Here is a 26,211-nt window from a genome sequence, read left to right as displayed (position 1 = left end):
ATTTGCAGCGCACACTTCTTATCAGAAAAGGTTAAATAAAGTATTGTCTTTTGTTCTTATGGGTGCGTTTAAAGATTTCTTATGCATCTCACTATGTCGTGTATGAAATAATGTCTGTGTGCATGTGTGTAAAACCAATGTTGGGCAAGCTACTTGGAAAATGTAGTGAGCTAAGCAAACAGTTACTCTTCATTAAATGAAGCTTCACTACACTAAAGATACAGCCCGGGGAAATGCAGCAAGCTAAGCTACAGTAACATGGCAAAAGTAGTTTACTACATCTATTTTATATTGAACCAACATCATACCAAGTCAATGCTCCCTCAGTGATCAATAAAACTGTCAGTCAAGCAGATAGACAGACATAATAGTTCAGGTTGATTGTTTATTCAACAACTGTTCCAAACCAATTTGTCAACAAAAATCAGTATCATGTACAGGACCAGATTTATCTTATATTGTGACATAAGCATTTATACAAAGGGTAACACTTAACAATAAGGTTCAATAGTTAACTAGTGTAGTTAACATTAACTAAGAATGAACAATACTTCTGCAGCATTTATCTTAATGTTAATTTCAACATTTACTAATGCATTATTAAAATCAAAAGTTGTCAAGTCAAGTCAAGTAAATATTATTTGTATAGTGCTTTTAACAATGCAAAAATATAAAGCTGATATAAAGCTGGGTGTCTTTATATCAGCTTTACAGTATTTAGACGGGGGAATAGCTTGTCGAAATATTGTCATTCTCCTCTGGCCAGACAAGATCAGCAGTTTAAATCTAGGCTAAAGCAGAATCAGATTGTGCAAAGGATTCATCTGGTTCCTGTGGTCTTGTCCTGATGGCCGTCTTGGAGACAGGGTCTTCACTGGGGATCAGTCTCTGGGGATCATCTAGGTGTACTGGCTGTAGAGGTCATCTCTAGGTGCTGATCCTCCATCTGATCTGGATAAGGACTGGATCCGGGTGGCTGCAGTGACCATCTGATCTGGATACAGTCTGGATCTGGGTGGCTACGGTGACCTCGGAATAAGAAAGAAACAGACTAATATTAGCGTAGATGCTATTCTTCTAATGATGTAACAAGTACATCAGGTGTTTTGAGAAGTGTTCCCAGTTCCGGTTGACCTAATTAATGCAGCCTAACAATCCTTTAACGAATTTGAATTATAGAAATGTGATAGTGTATTATGTGTAAACCAGGTTAAAGAGATGGGTCTTTAATCTAGATTTAAACTGACAGAGTGCGTCTGCTTCCCGAACAGTGTTAGGTAGATTGTTCCAGAGTTTTGGCGCTAAATAGGAAAACGATCTCCCACCCACAGTTGATTTTGATATTCTAGGTATTATCAAATGGCCAGAATTTTGAGATCACAGCGGACGTGAAGGAGAAGGACTATAATGCGATAAGAGCTCACTCAAATACTGAGGTGCCAAATCATTAAGGGCCTTATAGGTAATTAGCAAGATCTTAAAATATATATGATGTTTAATAGGGAGCCAATGCAGTGTTGACAGAACCGGTCTAATGTGGTCATACTTCCTGGTTCTAGTAAGAACTCTAGCTGCTGCATTTTTAACCAGCTGGAGTTTGTTTATTAAACGTGCAGAGCAACCACCCAATAAAGCATTACAATAATCTTGCCTCGAGGTCATGAATGCATGAACTAATGTTTCTGCATTTGACATTGAGAGCATAGGTCGCAATTTAGATATATTTTTAAGATGGAAAAATGCAGTTTTACAAATGCTAGAAACATGTTTTTCGAAGGAAAGATTGCTATCAAAAAGTACACCTAGGTTCCTAGCTGATGACGAAGAATTTACATGTTTGACCATGTTTCCTAATGATATCTCCTAAGGGTAACTTGTAAAGCGTGAAAAGTATGGGGCCAAGTACTGAGCCTTGAGGTACTCAATACTGCACTTGTGATTGGTATGATACCTCTTCATTTACTGCTACAAACTGATGGCGGTCAGATAAGTATTTCTCTTTTAGGAGCTTAGATGGAACAGGGTCAAAAATACAGGTTGATGGTTTAGATGATTTAACAAGTTTATACAATTCTTCATTTCCAATAGAAGATTATGAGTGGAATTGTTCCTCAGGGGATCTATAGTGCACTGATGCACTATAGATCCCCTGATGCGATCCTGTGGCTGACAGCTGCATGGTTACAATTTTATCTCCTAATAGTTTCGATCTTGGAAGTAAAGTAGTTCATAAAGTCATTACTACTGTGAACTGTATACTTCTGGGTATTGTCTGCACCTACTTATGTTATATTTTTTTGTTAATTTAGCCACTGTATTAAATAAATACTTGGGGTTGTGTTTGTTTTCTTCTAAAAGAGATGTAAAGTAAGCAGATCTAGCAGATTTGAACACTTTTCTGTAGGATAGGGTACTTTCCCGCCAAGCAATACGAAATACCTATAATTTTGTTTTTCTCCAGCTGCGCTCCATTTTCCGGGCTGCTCTCTTTAGGGCCCGAGTGTGCTCATTATACCACAGTGTTGGATTCTTTTCCTTAATGTTCCTTAAGCGTAAAGGAGCAACCGTATCTAAAGTGCTAGAAAAGTGTCAATAGTAAGTACATTTTATTTATATAGCACTTTTAAACATAGCAAAGCTATCCAAAGTGCTTAACAATGTAACATAAATTTAAATGAGAAAAGAAAACAGAAAAGAAGCAAACAAGACAACCAATAAAACATCAATAAAATTGGAATTAAAATGCTAAGGAAAAAATATATGATTTCAATCTTGATTTAAAACTGGTAATGGGAGGTGCAAGGCGGCATTCTAGAGGCAATTGGTTCCATAGACGAGGGGCATTGACTGAAAAGGCTCTGTCACCCTTGGTTTTCAAACGGGAGCGAGGGACAGATAAAAGAGCCCTGTCAATGGATCTTAAATGTCTGGTAGTTGACAAAGGGATAAGAAGAACTTAAAGATAAGACGGAGCTTGATTGTTAAGAGCTTTGAAGACAAACAGCAGAATCTTAAACTGAACTCTAAAATGGACGGGAAGCCAGTGTAGTGAGGTCATATTTCTTTGCCCTAGTCAGCAGCCTTGCAGCTGCATTTTGTACCAACTGGAGACGTGAAAGCGATGACTGAGGAAGACCTGAGTACAGAGAATTACAGTAATCTAAATGTGAAGTAATAAAAGCATGAATAACTTTCTCCAAATCTTGAAAAGCCAAAAACGATTTAAGTTTGGAAATCACCCGCAATTGATAAAAACTGTTCCTAACGACCGAATTAATTTGTTTGGATAAACATAATTCTGAGTCTATAATAACACCCAGGTTTCTAACCTGTGAGGAAATGGAGGGGAAATAGTTGCCCAGCTCCTCAATGATATTTATTCTCATTTTTTGGGGACCAAAAATAGTGCCAATAGTGTCTGTTACATCATCAAGTTGTTCTGAGCTATTGGATATGCTGAGGAATTTAGATAAATCAGGAAGATTATTTATAAAGTAGTCTTTACTGTATACAGTAGTCAGTACAAACATTGCAGGGGATTTATCATTAACACTTGTTTCTTTGGATAATGTTATATGAAGCACCATTACTTCGAACAAATTATACTTGAAACCCGACCTCTGAGAAATACTGAAAATATTGCTATAAATTGTGGCAACACCTCCCCCTTTACCTTGTGGACGCGGTTCATGTTTGTAACTGTAATCTTGGGGGGTAGACTCGTTTAAAGTAATGTAGTCATCTGGTTTTAGCCAGGTTTCTGTCAAGCAAAGCACATCTAGTTTATGGTCAGTGATCATATAATTTACAAAAAGTGCTTTTGTAGAAAGGGATCTAATATTCAATAGGTCAAGCTTTATCATTTGTTTATCTGTATTATATCTGTTTTTTATTTGTTGAACATCAATTACATTGTTACTCTTACTTTGGTTTGGATGTTTTCTGTATTTTCTGTAGTTTGGGGAACAGACACAGTCTCTATAGTGTGATACCTAGGTGAAAGAGTCACTATGTGCTGAGAATTTACTGACTTCTGTGACGTGAGGCGGCTAGCAGACGGTCGGTTTGGCCACTCTGGGACACTTTTGGGATTTCTGCTTCCTGACCTGGGCCCCAGTTATTCAAGTACGAACTCTAAGACTATGTGCCATATTTCTAGAGAGAAGAGTGGCACCACCCCAGGAGGGATGAAGACCATCTCTTTTCAACAGGTCAGGTCTGCCCCAAAAATTCTTCCAATTGTCTATGAAACCTATGTTATTCTGCGGGCACAACTTAGACATCCAGCCATTGAGTGACGACACTCTGCTATGTATCTCATCACCCCAGTAAGCAGGGAGGGGACCAGAGCATATTACAGTGTCTGACATCGCACTTGCAAGTTCACACACCGAATGAGAGGCAGAATTTGTAAAAATGCTTGTTTGTTTTTTTCTAATAAAATATATTGCTATGCATTTAAAATTAGTTTAATATGCTATATCCATTCAAATGAAAGCTTAAGAACATTTTGATTTTTAAATAATTTCAATCAAACCCTGGTGACACAGCCACTTATGTCCATGTCATTTTGAAGTAACACAACATACATAATTATAACACCACAGACTTTATATTGCAAGTTACTATAGGCTCTGTGGTGTTACCAGAAAAGACAGTAACACCACAGACAAATCAGCCTAAATCCAGACTTTTCTAAAATGGAGGCTGCCATCATGATGATTTCAATATCTGGGGACATTTTGGGAATATTAATAAGTATGTGTTTATCAAAATTTTGATTAAAATATGTCAGATCTGCAAGTTATCAGCATATCACCACAGACACTAATAAAGTGCGGCACATGAAATTGTCAGAAATGTAGCTAACTTTAAGAAAATTAATAAGAAAGAATGTACTCCCCATACCTTTACACACAGGAAGTAGTCCAAATAGATTCCCCCCTTTTCTTAAAGGGACAAAATTCATTGTGGTAACACCACAGACATGAATTTGGGGGACACAACTTGTTTCTTAAATATAACAAAATATGTATTTTTTTAAACAATTTAAAATTATATAAAATTGTACGTTAAATAAAATCTATATCCACATTATAACCACTTTATTTGTGTTAAAAATGTTATATTATTGCAATTACATTCCGTGATACCTCTCTACGGTATGGAGGGAACATGCATATTTTGTTACAAATTCAATCTCTCAAACTCAAATAAATATGTATTTTAAAACAAAAATGTAACTATTAATAGTGCACAAATTGTGTTTACACTACAGAATACAAACATGCAAAACATGTTATCATTTATTGCTATTTAAAGTTTATTTCAACTGTTGTAAAGTAGAGGGACACTACTTGCCACCGCAATTGAAGAATGACCCCATTATATTAAAATCAAATTCAAATACAAAGTTTTTGACCAGCATGTTTTTTCCGCGTCATTATACCGCAACATCCAGTGCTTGAAGTGGGCCGGTACCGCAGTACCTTAGCCTTTAGAGTACTTGCACTTTTTTGTGCGTACTGGCACTTCTGACATGTTGCCGGTACTCAGAGTAAAATAGTCAGGGTCTGGGTGATTAGGCTATAACGCTATATGATCCCATATATGATCAGAAATAAAAAAGAAATTATGTAAATCACACTACCCAGGCGGGATCACCTCTCATCTCGTCCAATCACTTGAACGTTTGAGGAGCCAATGGAGTTACGAGGTTTAGTGTCAGTGGCGTCACTTTTACTGATCCAGGATCAGTGATCCGTAACTGTTATATTTCTTATTTGAGCTTGAGTTTCAGAAATGCTTTGGAAAATGTAACGTTAGCTTTTGTTAACATACCGCGCTACTTGATCCAAAATAGAGCTTAGCTACTGAAAAGCTATTTGATTCAGAAAGCAGCAACGCTCACCACGCTACTGAGAAATGTAGTGAAACTACTTGTAGCGACGCTACTGCCCATCACTGTGTAAAACAACAAACTGACGATTTATGCTTAAGCATTTGTAATTGTGTTGTTGTGATTAATTGTGGCTTGGAATAATAATGTAGCTGTAATTTTTGCCTGCTGATATTTATATATATGTACATCATGACTAGATAGACACTTTGAGTTTGTTTTAACTGTACACGGTAGATGTGAGTCACTCAACCGAAGGGAATCCTGTCAGATCGTCCATCCTTGGAGTAAAAGCGTGTGCGGGTCGGCCAATCTGGTTTCGTCCGTTAAAGTTAATCTTTTCAAATAAGAATCGCGATCCCGGACAGTGCAGCTATACCTTACATATGGAGGTAAAATCGGAATTTCTCCAGTTATTAAAAAACAAGCTAAACAGACTTCATAGCTAGCGTTAGTGAAGCGGTCAGGGGAATCTTGTGTGTGTAATCATGTATGTTTCAGTGTCACATATTGACATATGTGCCATGATGGTTTAACCCTTCTGTAAACTATTGTTTTAATCACACTTCATACAAACATGCACTCTTTCATCTCTGCATTTGAAAGCACACACTGAGCTGCTCCAAATTGCCCTCAGGTGGATATGCTTCAGAAACATTGATTAAAATTGTAAATAATTTATCAACACATCTTGTAATGCATGTGTATAACAAATCCTGCAAATAGTACTGTAACTAACAACCAGCTCAATGCAACTCAGATTTTTTCCCAATTGAAGTATATAAACAAAGAAGAGAAAAACATTACTTTATTCAATTTGAAAAATAATAATTTTTGTCTGAAAAGTCCTTCAGAAAAATATATCACCCAGAAAATGAACACTCATGTACGCAAGTTGAGGCTATTCCCAATAATTCCGTATAATTGTCTTTCTTTTGGGAAACACGATGAAGTGTTTTGAAGAAAGAATATAGTGAATACAGTGTTATATAGTCGATATTAGGTTTTTGTTTATTTGGTTAGTTATTTTAGTTTTTCAACTAAACGAAAATGAGAAATAATAAATAAATAATACATTTTTGTGCATTTAATTTCAGTTAATGTTTGTAATGGTGGTGCACCCTAATGATAGGAATTTTAACTGTAAAGTATATTACCAGTTCAGGCGCCAGGTAGAATTTAGTCTACCACATTGAACTAGAATATAATTTAATGAACACTTTCTTAACCCAGGATAACCGAAAACACCCGTTACAGACTGGGATGATTACATACAATAATTTGATCAAATGTTAAAGAATCAAGCCATCCAAAAGGTGTTGCTGCGGAAACGTAATAAATATATTGTTCACTTATAACAAAAATCATTTTCATCAATCCTCAAAACAATTATCAACTAATTCACACTTTAATCAAGGTCCTTTGATGGCGTGTCAACATCAATAGTTCATCAAGTTTGCTTTCAAAAAAAAAAAAAAACTTCAAGGAAGCACAACAATATAGGACTCTCAGCTTCAATAATCACAGCAATCAAGTCACAAGTTCAAAATGATCAGTTCCCAAAACAAAAAACATCAACAACAAAAACTTTAAGTAAGAGTAAATGTAAGTTTATTCGTTGAACTTGCATGTTAAGTGTTGGTGTGTATGTGTGTGTGTGTGAGCTAGATCCAAATGCTGCCTGCCGGCTGCGAAGGGAAACTTGTGGGTAGTCGAAGGGGAATACGTGGGTTTGGAGAGTACCTGCGATGAGTCGTCGTTGCTTTCGGAATCAGCACGTAGAGACAGGAGAGCTATTTTACTTTTAGTTAACAACAATAGCCCTGAGAAGCCCATATAACTTGTCTTCTTTATTTCAAGACAAACAGTTTTGGCTGCTTGTAGCCATAATTACACCATCTGGCAGAAAAAAAGCATCTTTCTTTCTCTCTTAAAGACAATTAATTTTAGTCCATTGCTTGGAGTACATAACATCCAGATAATAAAAAGCATGAAGCAGATGTTGATACAGTCTTATTCAGGCCTGAAAATGAAATGGAATATATGTGAAATATATATTTGTTACTGTTATATAAGATGCCTGTATAAGATATACTGTTATATTTCATATATTTGTTGGTTTGTTTAATAAATTGTTAAATCATTGAATATTGATCCATAAATATTTAATAACGATTGCAGAATGTAGCTCACAAAGTGGACCTATACTTCATAAGTCACTCTAATCTATTGCAACGTTGTTGTTTTTTTGTGTGCATTGGAGCAAATCAAAATGCAGAAATAATGTTTGTAGTAGTTTCCGTTCACCATTATATAAGTTTAGGCATATATTCTAAATGCAACTATGATGAACTTCTGTTGGGAATCCCAGAAATGTGAAAAGGGTCCATTGTGGATCTTCGATTTTGAAGATCAGAGCTCACTGCTGAACCAAAAGGCCTGTTAAAATTGGCTTTTCATCATACATTGCAACCATAAAAGCAAACACCATTCTATTGCCCTTCTTTGTATATGTACTCAACATAAGCCTGTGTTGTAGTATATTACACTCTTAAAAATAAAGATGCTTAAAAGGTTCTTCACAGCGATGCCATAGAAGAACCATTTTTGGTTCCACAAAAAACCATTCAGTCAAAGATTCTTTAAAGAACCATCTCTTTCTTATATTTTTATAATCTGAAGAACCTTCTTTCGCCACAAAGAACCTTTTGTGAAACAGAAAGGTTCTTCAAATGTTAAAGGTTCTTTATGGAACCATTTAGACAAAAAGTTTCTTCTGTGGCATCGTGAAGCTCTTGTAGCACTCGTGTAGCTTCACTACTGCTTGCCATACATTCCAGGATAAACAAAAAGAAAATAATTATTTACAAAAACCTTAAAATGAATGATTGCTTAAATCTTTCATTCTGAGAATCAAATAGTTTCCTACTTAAATTAGTGTTCAAAAGTAATACAAAAGTCCACACCTTCTCCTTCCAAATAAAAATGGTTTATTCAGGCTATACTCATTTGAGATCTGCTGAATCTGAGGTTTAAATATACAGTTTTGGGAGTTAGAGGTGCATTAATTAATATAATAACAAACAAACACTCACAAAAATATAATAATAATAATAAAAAAAGCAATTTTTTATTTTATAAATTTTTTTTTTTTACTAATCAGACAAATCTTGATGTCTTGACTGGATTGGTACTTGATACTTTTATAATGGCTTTTTTGTTTTGTTTGAGCCAGACAGTCATTACTAGCTTCCATTGTATGAAAAATAGCCATGTGTGAACTATTTCTTCAAATAAAGATTGTCGTTATTGTCGTGGCTGTCTTTGTCTAGCTCTCATACATGTACAATGTATTATACAATCACCCCCCCCCCCCCCCCCCCCCAAATAAAAAAAATAAAATAATATATATTTATTTCAACAGCAGATTTTCCTTTCTAAACTTGCCTTGATTTTTCTTTGTGAATGTGAGAATCAAGGGAAGCTTAAAGCCAGACAGATCTCTTTATGCTTTTCAATCCCTAACATATCAAAGCCTCACTGTTATTACTAGCTATTTTTTGCTAAATTGAAAGGCATCTAATTATACCGAGGACACAATCACAGTTATATCAGAGCAAATAAGCACCTCAGTGACAATCAAGAATCATATTTTGACACTCCTGACAGATTCTTTCAAAGTCTCTTTAACACATCTTTCATGTTATTCTTGTTCTGGATGTCATCAGTGTATCTGCGTCAATCACATATTTATGATACTTCACACACAGTTATTATGGAAAATTACAGTGTCTGTAAAAACCTATTAATATATAATATTAAATTAGATTTCTATCCACTATAAACTTATATAATGCTTTTCAACCAGTGTCTCAGTGTAGTACAGACTGCTAGAAGAGATGAAACAGACAGTCCTAGTGATGAAATACAGTAAAGGCAATCCATAAATGCCATTTCTTTCATAAGCAAACGCAGCCGCTCCAGTGATAGTTGTGTGTTTGTGAATTTTATAGCGCTTTCTGCAGGTGCTTTGTTTGAAGTGCACTTAAAAAGAATGGAATATCAAGGGGTCTGAACTTATTACTGGCTCTCACCAAGACTTTTAGAAGCTCAAATAAAGTGAAGTGTCATTTCAAACGATCTTCAAGAACCTTTTAAAAAGACACAACAGTTTATTTAAATCTGTTTTCAGAGTCAAAAAGCCTGCCAAGAACATGCCCAGGTCAAAATCAGATAACATGTACAGGTGCATCTCGATAAATTAGAATGTCATGAAAAAGTTTATTTTTTTCTTGCAAGTTATTTCAAAAAGTGAAACTTTCATATATTTTAGATTCATTGCATGTAAAGTAAAGCATTTCAAAGGTTTTTTTTTGTTTTAATTTTGATGATTAGAGCTTACAGCTCATGAAAGTCAAAAATCCAGTATCTCAAAATATTAGAATATTTTATATTTGAGTTTCAATTAATGACCATCCATACAGTATACATTCTGGGTATCTCTTGTTCTTTGAAACCACAATAATGGGGAAGACTGCTGACTTGGCAATGATCCAGAAGACGAATATTGACGCCCTCCACAAAGAGGGTAAGTCACAGAGGGTCATTACTAAAAAGTGTGGCTGTTTACAGAGTGCTGTATCAAAGCATATTAAATGCAAAGTTGACTGGAAGGAAGAATTTGGGTAGGAAAAGGTGCACAAGCAACAGGGATGACTGCAAGCTTGAGAATACTGTCAAGCAAAGCTGATTCAAACACTTGGGAGAGCTTCACAAGGAGTGGACTGAAGCTGGAGTCAATACATAACAAGAGTCACCACGCTCAGACGTCTTCAGGAAAAGGGCTACCAAGCCACTTCTGAACCAGAGACAACATCAGAAGCGTCTTATCTGGGCTAAGGAGAAAAATAACTGGACTGTTGCTCAGTGGTCCAAAGTCCTCTGTTCAGATGAAAGTAAATTTTGCATTTCATTTGGAAATCAAGGTCCCAGAGTCTGGAGGAAGAGTGAAGAGGCACAGAATCCATGTTGCTTAAAGTCCAGTGTGAAGTTTCCACAGTCAGTGATGATTTAGGCTGCCATGTCATCTGCTACTGTGCTTGATTGGCCAGCAAACTCGCCTGACCTGAACCCCATAGAGAATCTATGGGGTATTGTCAAGAGGAAGATGAGAGACACCAGACCCAACAATGAAGTACACTTAAGTACAGTCATGATGCACTTTATTTTAAGGAGCTTATGTCTGTGCACTTTCCTTTATAATGACGTTGTATAAAGTCTGCAACACATATGTAACAATCTTTTGGTTACATAAGTAGCTGTGTAACTACAATATATCTCAATGTAATTTCCGTTGAAACTAAACTGTCATGGTGAATTAAGTACATTTAAAATATAATAAATTTAAAATGTATATGTAATATCAAATAACACACTACAGTTAAAATTATAATCAAGTACTTTACATGTGCTTAGTCAACACATTAAAAAAGTACTTCTTTTAAGCATGACAAAACAACGATTTATAAAGTTCTTTAATGTAAATCTTTTAATTTGACATAACAAAACACTTTTTAAAAGGGTGCTTAAGTGTGTTATGAAACAGTCATAAAAGTGTGCTCTAAGTACACTTAATCTGCAAGTAAAGTTTTTATTATTTATTTATTTAAAAAATACTTTTAAGATTTGAAGTATACTACACGAGCACATTAAGTAAGGGATAATGTACAGGCAGCCGGTAGTTATCGCGAAATAAGCCCCGACAGTGTGATCAGGACCCGACGCGAAGCGGAGATAAAACTGTTTTCAGATAAAACTCGTTAAATTTCGAGAAAAAAAAATGCGCTAAAATGTTGAGAATAAATTTATTAAATTACAAGAAAAACTCTAAATAAAATGTTCAGAATAAATAATTAAAAATTAATCATTTAATTACGAGAAAAAAAGTTGTGTTTCGAGAAAAAGGTTGTTAATTTAGAGAAAAAAAAATCAAGAATAAACACACTCATCTTATTGGACAGAGTCAAATAGCGTCAGTAGCATAGATGGTCAGTACTGGGTCGTAGGTTGGAGAGCAATGCGAACAACTAGGGTTCGAAACCGTCTTTAGCTGAACTCGATTTTATTTCTCGAAACACAACTTTTTTCTTGTAATTAAATTAGTTTATTCTCAACATTTTATTTAGACTTTTTTCTTGAAATGTAATAAATTGTTTTCTCAATTTAATGAGTTTATTCTCAACATTTTATCTTGACTTTGTTTCTCTCTAAATTTAACAATTTTTTTCTCGTAATTTAATGACTTTACTTTCAACATTTTATCTCAAAATTTAACGAGTTTTATCTCAAAACATATATTTATTCTCAAAATTGAATGAGTTTAATCTCAACATTTTATTTCACCATTTTTCATTGAAATTTAACAAGTTTAATCTCAAATTATAATGACTTTAATCTCGAGATGGTTTTATTTATTTTTTATTATTGCTTGGCCCTAATCCTCTTCCATACTAGTGGTTCTCAGTGTCTTTTATTTTAATTGTTTTTTGTTTTTTTTGGCGCATCCCCCTCTGAAACATTTTGTGAGTCCCCGGTCCCCTTCAGCCTAATTTTCAGTATAAGAATATGTTTGCTAAGCATAGTGGCAGTGACAGCACTCAACATCATATAAGGAGAAGGTGGTGAAGGAAAGAAAACAGCACACATACCACATTGGTTTTCATGTGAAATCTTAAGTTTTCTAATCTCCATAGTATCCATAATGATCTCAAGAGTTATTTTCTAAACCTACAGTTACAGGGAACCTTTGAAAAACTCTTATTTTTAAGTATAAATTTAAATAAATCAACAACTCCCAGAGGAAAACACTTTTAAGATGGTGCTGTCAGCAAATTGTTACCTGATAATCTGTTTGGGGAGTAAAGGGGTGAGCTGTGAAACATAACAGTTGTATCAACGCACATCATGCTGAGAGAAGAGAACGGAATGAATGGAACGCAATTATCCTTCTCAGAAGAAGATGATGACGGTATGTGGTAACTACTGAAAAATGAAAGCGAAAAGGATGGAGGAAAACACAGCTCCTTCTAACGATCAGCCAGACACAGTTAAAGGTCATGTGTGAATGTGGCCCGGTGGGAAAAAAAACACTGCTGACCTTTGCCACCTCAGTTGAAGAGCTGCTGAAATGGTATTTGGCATGTCAGTGGAGTGTGCATTTCCGTCCAGACACACATCCACTCAGCTATTCACATCAAAACACTGATTTTCACTCTCTGTTCTCACAGGTTTCACCGAACCCTCATGCTGAGCACGCACACCAGCGATCAGGCAAATCGATGGCTAGTAATTGGGCCACATGGAGCTCTGAACACACACACAAGCAGTGCCCAGCAGTGTGAAATGAAACAAATGAGAGGTCTGAGGAGAAGCAGATGACCCTTAGAGTGCAGAGGTCAGGGGTCAGCGCTTCTGGCATGTCCGACCTCTCTCTCATCCGCCCACTTTTTAAAAACACTCCAAATTTTGCTGTTGGTACAATTCCCAAGATGTCCAGATGTTTAGAGCAGGAACAAATGTTGAGTGCACAAAATCATCAAAGATGAATAGAGAGAGAGGGGTGGCTCTATAACTACTCAGGAAGGAAAGAAACAAGCGTGATGAATTGTGGAAAGACAAGCGGCTTTAACAGCCATGCTGGTTGTTTAGAGTGGAGCTATTAAAATACAAAGCAACCCAGGAGAAAAAGTTCTTTACGACAATTTCAAAGTAAACATTTCCAGTAAGTGTACCAGTAAAAGCAAACTTGAGATGAAAACATATGCTGTAGTATTTTATCTTGCTTCTTTGATGTCTTTTAGGACTCCTTTTTTTCCATACAAACATATATTTATTACACCCTCATTAGACTACTTCATTCTGATTGGTCAGTTGCAAACATACGTTCAAATATTTTTGTATAGTGATGTTAGACTGTTTTAAACTGTATTTCCAAGCAACCAATTTTCTACATAGCTGTGTTAAGGTCCTTGCACACCGAGTCCAACATTTTTGTATGCGTTTTTTCATATTCGTCATCCCTTCCAATCAAAATGCTTGCTAAGGATGTGAAAACGCAGAAAAATCAAACCTGGTCCGAATTTCTTTATGACAGACAAAAGTTTCGAAGGCAGTGTGTAAATGTGATTGACACAACGTGAGGTTGTATTTATTTTTTTAATGTGTGAAAATTTCGGACAGTTTAATCTATGTCATTTATATTTCTCTATATTTATGCAATATCACACAAGCACAGCAGTGGTGTTTCAGATCAACAAATCTGTTGAGTAAATGATTCAGTGACTCATAAACAGCCACCTATTGATGAAATTATGTATTCCACAGAAAAGACAAGTTAAAAAGAAACATTCTCACCACTAATTCACAGAGCGATGGTCTGGAACAAGTGTGCTACACACTTCCTGAAAAATGAAGCCACAATGCCACAATTCTGACATTTATGTATTTATGTATTTTTTTGTTTTTTCTTCACAATTGTGAGTTTATATGTCACAGTTCTGGCTTTTCTTCAGATGTCTATAGCTCATAATTATAAGTTAATATATTGCAGTTCTGATTTTTGCAATTCTTTTCTCAGAATTGCAAAATATTAACTTGAAGTTACAGGATATAAACATGCAGTTCCAAGAAGAAAAGCCAGAACTGTGAGATACAAACACAATAGTGAGAGACAAAAAAAAATCAGACATGAGATAAAAAGTTGCAACTGTAAGATGAAAAGTCTGAATTGTGAGAGAAAGTCGCCATTGTGGAGACATGCTGGCTTCTGCTTCATGTAGACGACACATGCATGTCATGATACTCTCTCCACAATGGTGGCGCACCTCAGCTGATGGGATGAGGTGGAGAAGAACTGTTGAATGAAGTCTTTTTTTGTGTTCTTTGCACACAAAAAGTATTCTTATAGCTTCGTAAAATTATGGTTGAACCCTTGATGTCACACGGACTATTTTACCAATATCCCTGCTATGTTTCTGGACCTGGGTCAATTTCAGTTGTGTTGTTGTCTAGGGTTAGAGAGCTCTTGGATTTCATCAGAAATATCTTAATTTGTGTTCTGAAGATGAACGAAGGTCTTACAGGGAACGACATGAGGGTGAGTAATTAAAGACAGAATTTTAATTTTTGGGAGAACTATCCCTTTAATGTAGGCATGTTTTCATTTTCAGGCTTGAAGAGACAGATTGCTTGCTGCTGGAAAATGAATGTGAAGCGCCTAGAGAAAATAGTCATATTTTTCAGTCTTTCCACAATGGAGACATTTGCATGCTAACACAATGAAAACATGGGAATGTTTGGCAAACAAAGAACAAGCACAGCTTGCAAATCTTTATTAAATAAAACCGTTTCAGTCAAAGACCTCCTTCAGTCAGATTTTCCTCCTTTGTCAGATTTATCTTACCTCTTCTACTTTACAAAACCTTGTTAATTCAAACTGTGCGCCAGCTACAACAGTGTGCGGGATGACTTTTATTCTTTTGCACTGCACTGATAAAAAAACAAAACAAAACTGCATAACAGGATATTTTTTGGCATAAATATCCAGTGCATGTCAGGGTGTATGCTAAGATTTAATGAATTGTGACAAGTGTCACTTTGCAGCAATATGGGCAGCTCAGGGTTTTGGCTCGTGGGCCCTGCAAAATGTGGCTTCATTGGCACCATGTGAAAAGAAACTGCTACTGTCGATTCATCCTGTCACTAATCCCCCTCAATGAAAATTTGGTTTCATTCGGGCCGGTTTCGCTCTGACAGGCGTGAATCCACCCCAATTTACCCTCTACATGGGGTTTCCCTGAATGCACCCACCCCACGCAGGTTTGATCTCAGCCCGCGTCCTCGCCCCAATGAGGTGCTTCATTAGTTTTAATATGTGAAGTGTGCCAAGACCTACCCAGCCACAACACGGCCAGGGAATGAATAACCCCCCCTCCGTGAGCGAGCTGAATCTTCTTTTGTTGCTCTTGAATATTGCAGTACGTGGAGTGTGTGTGTGTGTGTGTGACTGTGTGTGTGTGGGGGGGGTTCTGTGCTGGCGGTGTGTGTTCTGTGCGTAATTGGATTAGACTGAGTGCTGCGGATGTCGCCTGTCAATTAGACCTTTATGAACAGCACTTTATTGCCTGAGAATATTTCATGTACAATGAGCAGATCATATGAACAGACTGAGTAAAAGGCTTTAAATTAAACCGCTTTTGCACATGCATTATTGCAAAAGTCATTATAAACAATAACCAAGTTTATTTATTGGAAACTAGCTAAAGTAATAGGTAATACAATTAAACAATTTATTTGTTTGGAGCTGATTGTTAATATATGTTGTTAGTATCATTGCTCTTGTAATTTCAGTTGTTTATAAAATGCTTGAATGTTATGGAATAACATACCAAATATTACAAGTGGGAAAAAAGTTCACTTTTCAGATTACAATACTATATTTTATGTATTATCCTTCTGATGCTGTTTTTACATTTTGGTTTAATTTTTTTTTTTTTTTTTTTTTTACACTTCATTGGAATGGTGTGACACTTGGTAAGTGTTGGCACTTGCTATGTGAATACAAGAAAACAAAACAAAAAAAAACCTCATGGACATGATTGGAAAAATAGTCACTTGTACTGTTCAGTCAAAAATGACTAGTGAATTTCATCTAGGGAAAATGTTTGGTTCTGTGCCCAAACAGAATCTTACTGAAAGCTTATATCAACCTCAAATTTGGAATGCAACTTATTTAGATTCATGGCTTTAATGCAGTTTTGGAGTAAACGGATTTTGGAAAATGTATTATATTTTTTTGTTTGTTTTACAAATTATTATACAATTTAAAATAGTATTTTTGTGCTTTTTTCCCCATCAGCAATAATCTGCCAAATGCTTTCTTTAAAAAGAGACTAAACTTAAGTTTGTGCTAAAATATATTTATTGAACTAAAATATAGTACAGTTCATTTAAAAAAAAAAATTGCCACACAAGCAGCAGCAGAGGGTTAATAATTTACTTTATATATGGATGGATAGATAGCTTTAGCATATAGAGAGATTTGTTATACTTCCTATAGCTTTTAAGCAGTGGCAAAAAGGCAGTGTTATATATGCCAAAATATATTTGAATATACTGATATTATTACCAGTTTGGACACACTTGAATTTGTTTCTTATGATCTTAAAACACTTCTAAAAGGTAAAAGCTTTAGTTTGTACAATTACGTTAACTATAAATTAAAAAGTTAGTTTTTTAGAATTTACAGACAATTTTTAAAAGTTTAATATAAAAACAATTTTTTTTTTTTTAATGGATGAGTTGGACTGTGAAAGCAGAGCATACAAGTGGTGTCATTTCATAGCTTTGTACTACTACTCTGACAAGTGTAAAGTATGAATAAAATGAGGTGTAAACAAATATTTGTTTATTGATGTGTAGTTGTGGTTGAAAGACAGCAGTGATCTATGTTTACCTCTGAGGAAACCTGTCAGGAGGCCCGTCAGTGACCACTCACACGCATCTAATCCACTTTTGATGAACTGGGTTAATAGACTCCCTGTGGTCATTATCAAAGACACTCATTTCTATTCATTTCTCAGCGCACACGACCCTCACACACCCACCCCTCATTATGTGTGGCCTCTCCTCAATAAATACAGCTCCTCTGTTCTCTGGAGGGTCAGTTCATCCTCAAGCGTTCAGCATGCCCCGTCCGGACGGCTCTTACACACAGTTCATCTGGAGAGAGGCAGACAGAGCCCGCTCGGACCCGCGTCCTGGAGCCGCAGTGGGCTGGAGAGAAGAGAGATTGAGCTGTGACCCATGCGCTCTGGTCCAGCTCCGACTGTCCGGACTCACATATCCCGACGAAGACCAGAGCGCAATCGCCCGAGCCCGGAGACGCCGCAGACTGGCCGCCAACGCTCGCGAGAGGAGGAGGATGCTGGGTTTGAACGTGGCTTTCGACCGTCTGAGGAGTGTCATTCCTAATGTGGAAAGCGACAGGAAGCTGTCCAAGTCTGAGACGCTTCAGATGGCGCAGATCTACATCAGCACTCTGAGCGAGCTGCTGGAGGAAAGAGACTGCGACCCGGAATTCAGTTACCCAATGTTAGCGACGAGTGTGCAGGATCAAGTCATCGTGAAGAGTTCAATGCCAACCGAAGAGACCAAACAAGAGCAGAAAACCGTTCCAAACTGCAGGATAAGATCACATGCTGGGAATTTTGGGCATCCCACTTGCTGTGACCCCAAAACACCTGAACACTTAGTGGACTCTCACTATATGGAGAGGAGCAATGGAGCAAAATGACACTGATATCACATTCTCAGCGGGGTTTTTTTTTTTTTTTTTTTAATTATAAAAATTTCTGAATTAATGTTTGGACATTTTGTAGTGAAATATAAAATATTCTGGAATTAATTATATATTTAGCTTTTTTATGCTATACAAATAAATATTTTCTGAGGAAAAATCTTGTCTTTTTCTCTTGAGCTCACAATAAATTTTTACAAATGTAAAAGCCCTTTCACACCAAAAGTGAAATGAAGGAAATGTAAAATCATGTCTGTACAGTAGAGGGTGCAGCTCAAACAAATTGCATGAAGAATATGACACAGGAGAAGAATGTTCAACACTATTCAGCAAAACAAAAAAACAAACAAGTGCTATTTTTCCTTAGTACGGTTGAACTTGATCATCAATGGTCGGTACCAAAGACACCGTTTAAAAAATGGGATTAAATACATAAATGGTATTTGTCTTATTTAACGCATTTAATTATTGCTGGTTTGTATAATATTCTGAGTTTGCATTTGACTGTTTTTATTCAGTTTGAGGAACACCAAATCAGCGCACACAACGCCTCTGCACTTTCTCACGATTTCTCTCAACATGGCAACACGAGAGCCGTCAGTCAATACATGGGAAACAGTAATTGGCAGTACTTATTTGAAAAAGTAACTCAGATATTTCCTTCTAAATTAAAAATGAATGCTTTACTTCACTAGTTACTTCAAGTAATCTGATTACGTAACTGACTCCCAACACTGGTAGCAACAGTAATAGCCTTGTAGTATGCCAATCAGACACCAAAAATGACAAGTAAAAAGTACTGAAAGTAGCAATTTTATTTGCGTTAAAATTATGTACAAGTAACCAAAGACATTATTTTGAAATTGGTACAAATTTCACGTTCCTGCAGTTGGCTTTTCGATAACTCTTACCTCCAAAAACCCAACTGAGAAAAATGCGGTATAAAATAAAACGATTGGATTCAGAAAAGTAGTCTATCTAGTTCTCCAACAGCCAATATTTACACGAGTATTTACAGTTCGTGTTGCTTCATTCAGTTCCCCGCTGTGTGAATTCAATCCTGTTGTGATGTTTGGAGCTCAGATACAGACTGCAGGACTGTGCCCAGAACAGCCAAGAAAATACAACTCATAGTGTTCCGTGTAACAGACTGAACCAAAACAGTTAAGCGGGTAGGGGGAAAATGATCCCTAGCTTTGCTTTCGTTAAGCTGTGAGCATTGAAGTAATTTAAGTCTATTTCAGTCATAAACGGCAACAAAAAACGTCTGCTGAAGGCGATCGCTTTAGAAGGCAAACAAACAATAGAGCTCTTCAGAAAACAACCTTGAGAAGATCAGAACAAGTTTGGGTCAAAATTGGAATCTACTGGCCTTATCAGAGAGATGTCAAGTGCTAAATTCAATCTTGTATTCCAAGCACCAACCATAAACAAAAAGAGGACTTATTCAGTACGTAGTTTATGACACAAACTCAAGAAATGTAGGGTGAAAGTTTGTTGTGTGGCTCACTTTAACAGTTGAGCATCCAAACCCAAGGTCACGGCTAGACGGATACCAGCATTCATCGAAACGGTTATTGCATTTATCTTTAATTCTCATAGCAACTTCAGCTCTAACCAAACCTCAATAGTAGCGCATGCAGGAGAATTTTCGCTGAACTCAAGGTTACCATGTGGCCACGACCCAAACCCATGGATGACATTTCCTGGCTTCAAAAACGCATTTGAATTCATTCAAATTCCCAATCATTTCTCTCTTGCACAACATGGTTCTGCAGCCAAGCATAATTCGGCATATTGCACAATTTAATAAGTCTGACAGTTGATTCTGAACCACATAAGGTTTGGACATCAGGGTTGTTAATATTACAGTAAACGTTCTGGCATTTGGACAATACGGTTAAAAATCACAACTACTAAAACATTCTAAAAACCCTTTGTCCCTTTTCCTGCCCTAGCGAAATGGAAAGTGATGTAATTTATTCATTTGCAGACCTTTGACATAGCGCTATCGATTAAAAACGAGTTTGTGCAGCACAAAGGGAGCACATCCTAAAGAAAAGAGAATAGATTTGAACCAGGAGGGCATGTCTTTGCGGCATTTCAAAGAGGACCAGAATTTCAAATGCGGTTTTGGATTCGCCCTCCAATCGTTCAGGTCAGTGTCGAGTGCTTTTAAATTCACAGACTTGAGAATGTAATAAAACAAACAGAGAGGGAGACATTCTTTAACAAGTTTTATCAAAGCCACTCTCTCCATTTCTGCCAATGAAACCCAGCTTCCAAGGCGACTGATCAATAGACGCCAGATTAAGGAGGATTGTAATGCGAAGAACACAATTATGTGATAAAAACATTTTAAGACAAAACGGGTGAACAGCTTGACACAAACTCAATCAAAACAGCTCCTTTTAATAGAGTTCTGCGAGTATGATGTGCTTTAGATTTAATTCTTTACAGTCTGAATGAGGAAGGTACTGGTTGATGATAACAATGGTGGGTTGTTTTCCAGGTGTGTTGGGTTGGGCAGCTGTGATCTGAGGTCTGTGCGAGTAGCTCTGCAAACACACTAGCAGTGTTCCAGATAATCAATGACCCTGGAGAAAGACTTCTGTCCCGTGGTGCCCACATCACACTGTAAGGAACAAAAAAAAACCACAACTGTTCAGTCAATAAGCATAACTTTATTGGTTTTCCTAATAAAATGAGGTAGAACATTAGTATTGACATTACAGCAGGATCACGCATATGCTTGCCTACTTGTTATATTCATGTCGCATAATTTCTAGTGACAGGCCGTTTTATCAGCCGATATTTGGCCATTTTTCAGATTATAGTGGTTCAATTTAGCCATTCAGCCAATTAACAGAAGTGGTATTTCTCCCATGGGTCACACTTTATTATAATGTGTCTTTATTATAATGTAATTACACAAATGCTAATAAGTAACAATTACCCTTTATAGGTTTAAGGTTTGGTTTAGTGTAAACTTTGTAATTACGCATAATAGGAGTTGGACCACAAAAAACATATTACCCTCTTATGTAAAAGTTCCAAAACCAGAAAAGCCTTGTCAATAGACAACAGATGCTTTAATTGTTTTAAAATAATTGTTGATGTAATTAATCATTTAAAAAAAAAAAAAAAAAAGTAATTAGTTGAATGGTGAATAGTTGCTACTGCTGTTAAACACCTGAAAAAAGTCAAGCACTGTTTCCTTCATTTGTATCTTTATTTCTACTTTCTCTTCTTGATTTATTTTACAGACTTTCATTTAATTACTGAATAAAAATGAAGGAAAATGTATTTATATATAATGTATTTAAAAACATTTATTTGATATATAATAAATAGTTATTACTTGTACTTATTGTAGATATTTTTTGTCATTTTAAAGAAACTGTGTGTGTATTTTATTAAAGCATATAATAGAGTTATGATGCAGGAAATAACAGCATTTGTGAATTTAAAGTTCTATCGTCCCAATGGGCTTTTTGGTCTGTTTTCAAGTGTTATTCTATGAACATGAAATATATCAGTAATACCCTCGTGTTTTTTTTTTTTTAAAGCTTTGTCTTGTCTTAAAGTTGGTTGCTAACAAGTTGCTAAATGGAACTACAGAGGTTGTTAAAGACACTGCATTGTGTTTATACTCAAACTATCAGAATTCAAACTTTACGACTTGTGATCAGAACCATAGTGACGGAAGTGAAGCGACTGCGGCACATTCTGTTTAGAGCCTAGGTTCAGCTTTTTACTTCTATCGATTCTATTTAGCTGGGCTAATTTGCAAAGATCCCCTTAATGTGTAAGAAACAAGCTTCTGTTTGTCACAGAGCTCATTTTTCCCCCAATAAAAAACTCCTATTGGCTTTATGTCGAGGGAACCAGGCTGATGCTAACTTCCAGAACTGCCACCATGTCATCCCTCACTCTATCATTCTCTAAACGAATTGTGAAATTTTGATGTATCGTTTACTGAAATGTATATTGTAGCAATAATATAAGCCACCCTATACTGGTCAATTGTGCACTTACTGTAAGGTTCATGAAATTCAAGAACTTCTTCAGCATCTCTGTCATGACTGAAAAATCCCCTTTTGGCAGGTTTTCCCTCACAGTAGTCACAATCATCTGAAAGAGAGACACAACATTAGAAGCTCATTCTTCCCGTGAGGTTACAGTGCACTTGAGGCCTGCGCTGAATGAGAGTCTGGAGAATTTTAAAGCAAGTTTCTGTTGATCAAAGCAGCAGCACTCCATCTCTGGCCATCATTTTTCTTAGTCTCCATTGAACTCAAGCTTCAGAAACAGATCCAAATAAAATATTTCCCTCCTCTGATGCCCCCTAACACGAACCTAAGCTGCAAACAGGAAGATGTGCCTTCCTAAAGAAACCCTATTTTGAGTCAATCTGTTTTTCTAAAACAGAATCAAATTTGACCTTCAAAGTGTGCAAACATGCATCCAAAGGAAAAGTGGGCGAAATAAACAGAGTATAAATGCCATCTCTTTTTGTGTCTGCGTCTGGGCCGCGTTTATTGGCGAGACAGATAATGGCCATGTACAGAGAAACAGAGGAGTCCATTACAGCCGATTCTACAGCCCACCTATTAACGTCCTGAAAATAAATCCATTAATACTGCCAGAGACAACACGGCCAGCTTTCTTCTGATACCTGCCCTGAAACTTGAAAACTGCAATTTAGACAAACAACATTCAAAATCTGCAAAAGCAAAAGGAATATTAACAACAAAAACTCTGTACCCTTATTGGTCTAGCCTGGATTTGTCCTGACCTTAAAGTGACTGTGGCCTCATTCCACTACTGAGGGCACAAGCTGCACTTGTCCAGGACAGAAAGGGTATCTAGCTGAACCGTAGTAGTCTTGGTAGATCTAAACGCATACCTGACATACTTTTCGTACTTTATGAGGAAAATGCAGGTTCTGAGCAGCCACAGCCACAAGACATGAATCAAAGATACAAAAAGGGAAACATCGAGGTGAGGTGAAATGAGTGAAATGTGATACTTACAGGGCTCCCCTGGCACAGACAACCCAAAAGCAGTGCAGTGTATGACGCCACAATACTGTCCTCCATGTGCTTGCCAGCATGCTGAAGAGCTGGAGAGAAAAATCACATGACAGGCTACTCAAAATGGGCCTTTTTATCTCATAAAAAAGAAACATTACAGTTTAAATGAATGTTGTGAGTTAACTTTTTATTCACTACGTTTTTAATTATATTACTGGTCATCAATTTAAAATAATAACATTTATTAATACCTATTATTAATATTATAATTTAAAATATACAGCTTTTGCTGTTAATATATTTATTTGTGGAAGCAGTGATGCATTCAAAACAATCCAAAAGTTTAGGACAGAACTTCGGAACTTTTCATCAAAAAGTCAACACTGATGAGAACCGTTATTACTGTTTGAGCACCAAAAATAACTGATCATCACATGAGCATATTATAATGATTTGTGAAGGATCATATGGCCATTACAGAAATATATGTTAACAGTTCTTTTAAATTGTAATATTTCAAAATATAACCAGTTTTTGCTGCATTTACGATCAAAGAAATGCAGCCCTTTTGAAAATTAAAAACTTCTTTTAAAAACTAAGTTGTTCCAAACTTTTCTCCAGTTGTTTATATCCACAAGCGTACATTATACCCTGTCATTTTTTGTTGTAGTAAGCAAAAACATGTTAAAAAAATAAAGTACAGAACAAAAGCAGTTAAGCTCATGCAGAACGAACGACCAACACTAATAAAGCAGACTGCCTCACTTATTTTACAGAACGTACATAAGAAACAATATAAGCACAAGCCATTATATGCAGTGTTTATGTCCTTTTTGAGAAAAACAAGAGGAAGAGAGGAAACATGCTCTGCCGGCACAGATGTTACAAGGACGCACAGATCTGCTAAGTTTGCTAAGCGACTATGTTTGTTGAACACCAAAAGAAAACACAGCCAAATTAAGACAATACACGGGAAGATGAAGGTCTTGCACAAGCAGCTGCACTCGTTGACTGCAGATGACAATTAAATAATATTATCCTTGCATTAGACTAGCTTTGTATCTTAAAGCAGAAGAAAATAAAGTGTGCATTTGGATTCTTGACGCAGGAGCTAAATGCATCATGACTTGGGCCTGAGTCTGAGTTCATGTGGTGCACTCACATATTACACAAAATTCTATTCTCAGAAAACTGTGACATGCGTGCGCACATGAGCAAGCCACTCATCAGCTTCTCTTTCATCTGTTCCTCCAATTCTAAACAAATATGCTACTTGAACATTAGTGTGTTGTAGTGTTCTTTTATTGGGTCTCCAAACTGAGATTAGTTGCCCACCAAAGTGGCTTGTACATTAAGCAAAATTAACTGCTGAGGCAAAAAAATATTTGCATTTGTCTAGTCCCTGGGTAAAATATCTACCTTTGTTGAGATCAAGTTCTTCATCGTCCTCTTCCTTCTTCTTTTCCTCTGTGCTGTTGTTTTCTGAAGCGACCCACTGGATCTCTTCATTGGTCTCCTTCCATTCTCCACTCTGGTCCAGTTGGGCCTTTGGCGGATCGTTGATGAAGTCATCCGTCTCCGCCTCCGCTAACATGGCTGCATGCTCTCTCTGAAGAAAAAGCTATAATGCAGAAACAGAGACAAAGTAATTACGAGTGTTTTGCTCGTGACCCAATCAGTGATCGAAAATAATTTTGGTGGACATACTCTGAATATTCAAATTATTGAGAATCACTGAAATGTTTATATTGTACGTGAAGATGCATTAATGATCAGCTTTAGCATAAATTTGTACACCAATGTATCATTTTATCTTAGTAATTAATTATGTACGCCATGCACTATCAACATGAACTAACAGTGATAGACATGGAATCTGAGAACTTGTTGTCTACAATTCAGATAGAGATGTGTTTTGAGTGGCCACTTGTGATCACATTACACCAAGACCTTAATAGGTGTAATAATACTAGGTCCTGTTTTCTTCAAGTGTGAAGTGTGGCCATGCAGCAGTTGTTTTTCTCTGTGTGTGTGTTTATATACCTTCACCAGAGCAGCGATGGCGCTGAGAGATCTCTCAGTCTGCAACTCATCTTTGTCAGACACACACGTGGAGTCCCAGACTTCATTTCCCTCCATCTGCAGCTCCACCAGACAGTGTCTGTTCCTTGCGCTGTACTCCACCAGATTAATGAGCAAGCCCAGACCCTAAAAACACACAAATACAACAAAAAACACCTAATTTAGATCATCAGGAAACACAACACAGACAGAAAACATGGTTTTACTTTGATAGTAATGTCTCACACAGCTCGTTTACACAAAACCAAAAAAAGGATTGGACAAAAAATATTTAACTTTTTAAATGATATACTGTAAATGATACAACTCAAATATACTGTATACATTTAAAAACTAGTTAAACATTTCTTAAATATAATCAAAGCATGTTTTCTGTATTGTTTCTGATTTTTTTTTTTTCATTTTTGCTATTTGTATTGGCAGTTTAACACATTAAAATAATGAATTTACAGTCTTCGTTTTTTCACTTCCTGAGACAACTTCCCCCTTCTTCATATGCCCTGGTCGCTAATCTTATTAAGCTTGGAAGTAGCACACGAAACAAGAAAGCAGATTGAGTAACAAGACAAACGTCATATGGGGTTATTTCCCATAAATGAAGGCAAAGCTAAATGAGATATTATAATGGGTTTATGGGATGATTATAGAAAGTTGATTTAGTCTATAAGGTTGATCATGTTCTATAATTGTTGTAAGTGATAAAGAGAGTTATCTGATCTTTTGCAGTTTGCTTATTGTTCTCATGCTAACATTATTCAAATATATTGTTGAATGGTTATATTTATCCTCAAAATCTGAAGGAAAAAAAAGCATTTAACAGAGGTAATGGTATTGGCAAT

General features: G+C 36.3%; 1 protein-coding gene across 1 annotated transcript in view; it reads right to left on the bottom strand.

Annotated features, from left to right (window-relative positions):
• Positions 1-18,296: 18,296 nt before the first annotated feature.
• Positions 18,297-26,211, bottom strand: part of LOC306858000 (wings apart-like protein homolog) — a 63,329-nt gene continuing 55,414 nt past the window's right edge. Inside the window, exons 16-20 of the mRNA XM_079398334.1 lie at positions 25,334-25,498; positions 24,710-24,911; positions 23,291-23,379; positions 22,293-22,388; positions 18,297-20,889 (exon numbers count right to left, since the gene is read on the bottom strand). Of these exons, the coding sequence (XP_079254460.1) occupies positions 20,824-20,889; positions 22,293-22,388; positions 23,291-23,379; positions 24,710-24,911; positions 25,334-25,498 (618 nt within the window). The 3' untranslated portion in view covers positions 18,297-20,823. The remainder of the gene's footprint in view (positions 20,890-22,292; positions 22,389-23,290; positions 23,380-24,709; positions 24,912-25,333; positions 25,499-26,211) is intronic.

The sequence above is a fragment of the Barbus barbus genome (assembly GCF_936440315.1).
Source record: "Barbus barbus genome assembly, chromosome: 38".
NCBI classification, from domain to species: Eukaryota; Metazoa; Chordata; class Actinopteri; order Cypriniformes; family Cyprinidae; genus Barbus; species Barbus barbus.
Note: the sequence above shows the minus strand (reverse complement) of the source record. Positions and strands in the feature narration are given on the sequence as shown.